Genomic DNA, 7,283 nt, shown 5'->3' with positions numbered 1-7,283 from the left:
TTCTCTACAGAAAACATACCGATGCTTAATTTTTGGTATTATATATCATGAAAATCATGATTATACTTTACACAAAATTCACAAATGACTTCATAGAAAAAATTCCGTAGGCATTTTGAAAAAAAAATAAATAAATAAAAGAAAACCTTTGTTGTGTTTTATTCCATCGGTTGAGAAACTAACAAATAAAAGATTTTGACAAAAATTTTATAAGAATATGTAACAAGCTTGGTGAATTTGGGTCTAGTAAAATATATAGTAAAATAGTAAAATACACCAAAATTTAATAAAAATCACTATGAAGACAGGGATAGGTAAACATCTTGTTACTTTTGCACATGAAACAATATTTTACTTTACAAGATTGTACTAAATAGTTTAAGTTTTTTTCAGTATACAATTGATTTTTTAGTCTTGTAAATATTTAAGTAAAGTTTAAAAGATAAAATATTTTCAAGTGAAGAAGTCCGGAACTAATTTCACATTACTACTATCCTTCATATATTATTAACATACTATACCATACTACAAATTACATTTAGAATCATTCTGCACTTCAGGTTCCTTTCTAAAGCAAAGGAAATATTTTGCAGTTTATCTTGATTTTCTTTTTTTTTTAAACTTAACTGCTTAAGAGAAATTTTTAAACTTTTGTAAAGAGACGGTTTTAAACCGGTTCCATCTCTAAAAACCGGTTTTGAAACCGTCTCCAAAATAGGGCGGTTAACCGGTTTTTCGAAACCGGTTAACCGTTGTTGGAATCACTACGTCGAATGTTCCATTTTTCGAATTCGTCTAGATATAATTCTTAAATAATGAATGTCACTTCTTGTTTGAAAACAGACTATATGTCCCTAATAGTTAACAGAATAGAATTTTGCGTTTGTGAAAAAGAAAAAGGGCAATTTTGTAAGGCTGGCGCGTTTAGAAGCTAACAACCTTCCTCTATGCTTTTGTCTCTTTGAGTTCGAGCAGTACAAAAAAAAACTGGCAGTAAAGAAGTTTAATTTATGTTATAAAAGGATCAAGGAATATTCATTCTTGTTTTATTCTGAAATGAACTTAAATGTATATAGATTTTTCTAAGATTATTGTTCTTGAGCATATAGTTTAATCTTGGTGGTCTATTGGTCTGTTCTATATCCTTTCCCTAATCTTCGGCTTTAAGAGCAACATAACGTAAAGAAAGACTGTATCGACCCATATTACCGGCCCAGCCACAAGGCGAGATTTCTGTTACGCAATCTCATCTTACTAAGTAAAAGTAATCCTACCGGAGTTAGACATTTAATTGCAACCCAAATAAAATGCTAAAAAATGACCTTTCATGAAATATATAATTATATAGTAACGTGTGAGGGAGTAAAAATGTCATCAAGTATATCCACCTTGCATGTTACAATTTCTACAATGGATCACAATCCATGGAGGAATAACGCACTCAGATAGACGTGACTCAAGTGCGATTGGTATAGCAATATAATGTCTCTTTGTCCCCCAAGAGAAATGTGAAGCAAGGTGAAGGAATTTCTCAGTAGACACTAAATGACGATGTCAAATGAAATTTCCATGCAAAAGAGGCATTTGCAGACTTGGAGGATTTCAACAATTTCTTTTCTCATCTATATATTATCTCACGTGAAAATTTATTGGGAGGGAGGGAAAATCCACACCACAATATATGAAGGAGAGGAAAATTGTTGCTATGAGGTGCAATTTGGTGGTACGAGGTCGCTTTTCTAATGGCAAGCCTCTCCCGCTCTGCTGAGCTTTGTACAGAAAACTCGTGGGAAGGGATCCCTTCTCGTGCTCCCCCATTTGGCCCCCCAGAATATCTATTGTACATTCGTATAAATATCCCACGATCAATCCATGCTGCATCATTCGAATAGTGTGAATTAGATAAAGCACACCAAAAGCTTCACGGTTTATTTTAACCTTTATCGCTTAAACCAACAAATTCAAGTCAAAATGTTCAAGTCGGTGAGTGATTATTTTTGGTTATTTTTTTCTGTGAATCTATTGAGAATTCGTGTTGTTCAAAGAGGAATATTTATTTATCACAATTTAGGATATCTCTGTTTTTGATTAGAGTTTGTTAAAAATGTTTCGTCTTGTCACATTTCATCTTTAATAAACCATTTACTAAAATCTAATTAACTAGAAAATTAAAATAAAATAAAATGTGTAATAATTATTTTAAGTTGTGCGTGATATTCTTTTCTTAAAAAAAAACAAGTCGTTTTGTTTGGTGTTAACAATAATAAATTACTAGATGATCATGTAATAAAAAAGTATCAGTGTCATAGACAGTGGGTTGATGTCTATTTTTCAAAGTTAATTTTTATCACATTAAAATAAAAATATTCCTAAAATTTAGAAGTTTTGAGTCAAGAAAATTTTCAAAATATTTTAAAAGAATTTTTATAGAGTCTGTTAACTAAAAAGCAACATGGATTGGTAGCGTTTAATATAGTTAAACAGTGCAATAATTGTTTCCTTTCTTCGACAACAGTTCTTGGCTCTTTCCCTCCTCCTCGCCGTCGCATCGGCAGGATACGCCGGATATCCATATGCTGCTTCATACGCTGCTCCATATGCTTATGGAGCCCACTACGGAGCTCATTATGGAGTTGGAGCCCACTATGCTGCCGCCCCTGCCGTTGCCGCTTATCATGCTCCCCTTGCCTACCACGCACCCGCCGTTGTCAAGACCGTTGCCGCTGCCCCCGTGGCATACACAGCCCCTGTCGTTAAGACCGTAGCCGCCGCTCCTGTTGCCTACCACGCACCTCTCGTTAAGGCTGCTGTCCCACTTGCCACATCCTACGCCAACACATACAAGGTGAGTTGATTCCGGGTTCGTCGCTTAAACTGTTGATGTCTTTCGTTAAAATCACTCTAGATTGACCAGAAAAGTTATTGGAAATTCATTCTTTGGGCTTATAATGCTAATTAATGAGTTTTAATGCAAGAGGAGAGACAAAAAATCACTCCAGAAATGAACATATAATTCTTTTTTAAAGCGTGAAATTCTCTATTAATTACTGTAAGTTTTCCGGCAAAGAGAATATTATCTGTAAAAAATTCTTTACAAGATCAATTAGAAAAAAATTAAATACTTTAAAATATCATGAAAATCGTGAGAATTGAACTAATATGGGTTGCAAATTAATAACAAATTAACTTCCTGTTATATTCAAATTAAACTAGCAGGTATAACCAAAGAAAATTGAAAGAGAAGTTAAATTGTGGGAAAAGGATTTGTTAAGCTACATTAAAATGGGTATCAAAGTATATAAGGTTCTTCGGAAGTTGACGAAGTCAACTGAGAGTTGATATTAATCCTTTTAGGTCTCTGTTAAGGCTCCTGTTGCTTATGCTGCTCCCGCTGTTGTTGCGCATCACGCCCCATTGGCCGTGGCTCATGCTCCAGTGTACAGCTCAGGTAGGTCAAGAGTCAAGACCATGAAGGCCCTTGGTCTAAAAAAAAAAACTCCATTGAATGATGAAAAATGATATTTTACAGCCTACCACGCCCCAGCTGTGACATATGCTGCCCATGCCGCTCCCCTCGCCGTTGCCCACGGGTACTACCATTAAATAGCTCATGGACTGGAGGCGCACACCACTTAAAGAAAAGCACAGAAAAAACCTCTTGAGATATCATAATTTATTTTGTAATATTGTGAAAACGCTCATTTTTTGTTCAAACAAACATCCAGACACATTGACGGGTGAAACACTTTATAAGAGTTTTCTGGGGATTTAATTCCCCAGTTAAACTTTCTTCACAACGAAATGAATGAGTTACAAATGAAATCGTTGTAAATATTGCCATTTTTTAATGAAACAAGAAGATATAAAAAAAACAAAGAGAGTTAAGGAGAGTCTAGATATGGACTGAAAAATGTTCCATAAATTGCATCGATTGTACAATGTATTAGAATGAATGTTACCGGAGAAGAAAAAAAAAGTTAAAATAAAATCGGTTCTCTTGCAAGAAAATGTGTATATATTTTGTCCAATTGGACAATTTTGTCCCCTTTTTCTGCCTCACAAAACAGCATTACATTGCATGTGGTACTTTCGCAACATAAGAGAGAGATTCCATAAAAATATTATGTCTCTAAACGTCTCTGTATAATATTCTTATTTGTGACTTGTAACATATCAAAGTTACATAATTTAGACGTGTTTCTCGATCTTGTTTTTTTATATTTCTGCAGCCTCCACTTTTCAGCAAACGACCGAGAGGTAAGGAAAATCAGTGAAAATACCTTCTGCATTCTCACAGTTTACACTTTATTCGGCAAACGCATGCATAATAAACATAAATGCTCCTATATAGTTACTTCATGTTATGCTTCCATGTTAAACTTTAAAACATTCATACAAAAATTTACTGTTTTATTGAAATTCAAAGACATCAGAATTGTTCTTGAATATTACAGATAAATTACCTTTAAAATATTTCAATGACATTGGAACATTCATCTTTTTCAATTTACGCAATTCTCAGAAAAATAAAAATGTTACTTTGAAATTATGTTTTTAAGATAATCATAATAGTGCGAAAATGTTATCTTATTCTTAATCTATATGTTAATTAAGATGAAATACCTTCTGCTTCTACATTAATTGTGTAGGGTAAATTAAGCTAAATCAAAACCTGCTCCAAATGGAAATTTTTCGCTACTCCAAATGGAATCGTCACTGTTTTCATGATAAATACAGTACTAAATTACTATATTTATATATTTTATATGCCATAGTTTCATTATTTAGTTAATTTTGCTCCAAATAAAGCGAATATCCATTCATATTCACAAATTTTGATTTGTTATTTTCTCAGAAAAATTAAAAGTGTACCTTTTCACCACCGAATTTTTCATCGATTGACCATGTTTTCCAATGAAAAACGCAATAAGGTGACTGTTGTTTATTCATTTTGTTTAACATTTATGTCATATTTCTAGCTAATTTTAGTTAAATTAAGTGCTTGTCTTTATTGCTAACGGTACGTAAAGTTTTCAAAAGAAATAATTACCTATTTCGTGAACAAAAAGGTTTTTTTCTGAAGTGTCTGCAAATGCTTCATTAGGAAACCCTGGAAATATGATTTTTTGGAGAGATTTTCCTATTGTTTTAGATGGGAAAGGAGAAAAGACTAGGAATAAGAGCAAATTATGTACTCAAGAGCAACTTAATACAGTTTTGGAAGCCTTTCCTCGCGATATCACTTACACTGTTTGTCTCCAATTAGAAACTTTCCCTTGTCTCCATTTGGATTAATTTGTTTCCAATAGAAGCATTTTACACTCACGTATTTTTCTGGTATTTAAGAAGTTTTCAATTTATATGTAAAGAATTTTCACTAAACTGTAACATTCTAGAAGAGTCAAGGAGCAAATTTATGTAATTCTCTCCAGAAAAAATATGAACTTAATGTGTTGAATCTTCTGTCAAAGTTAAAGCGTCTGGAAATTGTTTTAAATTAGGACATTTACCCTACGTTGTAAAAAAAAATTGTAGATTAAAATTTTTAACTTTATACCTGTACATAAAGCTTATGAAGCTACACGCATAATTGTAGAACATCAAATCACCGGACAACAACCTTTTAGTTAATTCCTGTACTTAAAACCACTTAAGCAGATTGCACAATTTTTAAATACCTGTGGTAGCCAATTCAAAGAAACTCGATGACGGATTTGTACAAGAGAGAAGTTCTTCTAAACTTTATTGAATGTGTCTTTTTTTTGTTGTTATTGATTTGATGGAAATGCGTTACAATTATTCTAGATTATATGTTCTCTCCTGCTAGAGTGCAAAAGAGTGGCAATTAAAATTGCACACAACCAATTCACATGTCTTTCCCCACATCGGAGACTTTTGCTTTAATTTTCTCATTCGAAAATGGTATGTAGGTCAGTCCAACTCCAAGACGCTCTCGGTTTTGCAGCAAAATTGAAATAGGATTTTTATCACACTTTTCCAGCTAGATACACTCATATAAGTATGTAGTTGTTATGTGAGAAAAAAGCATCTAGTTGGATAATATAATTAAATGTGGAAAATTTTATGCCACATTTCCATGAATTCTGTAAATGGTTTGCACCAGATCCAAATGGTGCCTTTTGTATATCTCAGCATGTCAAATTTCTATATTTGGGAGGGTGGGGCAGTTCTCATTTACACAGTTCACGATTTATTTTGCCAAATAAATATGAACTATATGTAAAGTAATTTCTTATTTATTACACTTGTATTTCGGTTATTTGAAAATGTAAAGCCAAATCCATAAACATCCATTTATCATACTGATGAAACTCTTAACTGCCTCACTCTCCCCTAATGTGTTCTTCACACTTTAAAGCCCATCGAGACAAGTGCCTTTTGAATAATTACAACCACTTAAAATACCATTAATCTTTGGAGTTTTTTTTCTGTCCAGACAAGTGGTCTCATAAATGTCATTTAACACCCTAATCCATCCAAGTATTATCATCTAAGCTTTAAATTATGAATATACTCAAATGCTTTATAACCGTTGCGAAATTTAAAATTCCAAGGGACTTTTGTGGGACAAATTACAAGTTAATTTCTTGAGACCTTGTTACAATTATACATTTTTTTTCTATTCAGGATAATATCAAGACATCACAAATGGTAATTTTTTAAGCGGTGCGATTAAAAGAAATTACTCCATAATAGGATTATAAATATTTCATTGCTCTGATTTAATGCATTATTCCACAGTGGATAGCCTCTAATCGAGATTTACAGTAACCACATGAATTGTTCCACCTTCTTACAACTTTTATCCATTATTGTCTTTGGGAAGAAAATTGAAATTAGACAACTTCTTTTTGTCACGTGGGTGACAGAGTGTGGGTATTATCTTGATCTTTCTGCTCTCGAAATGTAATTTATACTAAGATCAATTTGAGATTAGGGTTTAGATCAGGAGGCAGAGTTAATGTCACCGAATTAATAAAGTGTTGAAAAAAAGCGGAAAAGCTCTAAGAACTTGAAGAACTTTGTATACCTTGAAGAAAACCCTCTAGGACTAAAACTTTAGTCAACACAAATCCATTGAGGAACAGCTAATCAGACCAAAGATTCATTTCTTTACATCCTCTAATTGTGTATACACAAATGGTCGAAACTAAAAACATTGTAGAATGCTTTGTATTATTCTGCAACATGATATCTTGTTGACATATATGAATATAAATGGCTTTAATAAATGATATATCATCATCATTAATGTGCTAATA

At 32.7% G+C, this 7,283-nt stretch overlaps 1 protein-coding gene across 2 annotated transcripts; it reads left to right on the top strand.

Moving 5' to 3' along the window:
• Nucleotides 1-1,879: 1,879 nt before the first annotated feature.
• Nucleotides 1,880-4,008, top strand: LOC129801321 (cuticle protein 12.5-like). 2 transcript variants are annotated; one of them, XM_055846234.1, is made up of 4 exons: nt 1,880-1,983; nt 2,516-2,845; nt 3,367-3,448; nt 3,530-4,008. In XM_055846234.1, exons 1-4 carry the CDS (start codon nt 1,972-1,974, stop codon nt 3,601-3,603), a joined length of 498 nt encoding a protein of 165 aa, XP_055702209.1. In that variant the 5' UTR covers nt 1,880-1,971; the 3' UTR covers nt 3,604-4,008. The 2 variants fall into 2 exon arrangements, with proteins under 2 accessions (XP_055702209.1, XP_055702208.1); XM_055846233.1 differs by having other exon boundaries at nt 3,355-3,448.
• The last annotated feature ends 3,275 nt before the right edge of the window (nt 4,009-7,283 follow it).

This window comes from Phlebotomus papatasi, chromosome 2 (genome assembly GCF_024763615.1).
Source record: "Phlebotomus papatasi isolate M1 chromosome 2, Ppap_2.1, whole genome shotgun sequence".
In the NCBI taxonomy this organism is placed as follows: Eukaryota; Metazoa; Arthropoda; class Insecta; order Diptera; family Psychodidae; genus Phlebotomus; species Phlebotomus papatasi.
The sequence above is the reverse complement of the archived record's forward strand: the minus strand, read 5'-3'. Positions and strand labels throughout refer to the sequence as shown.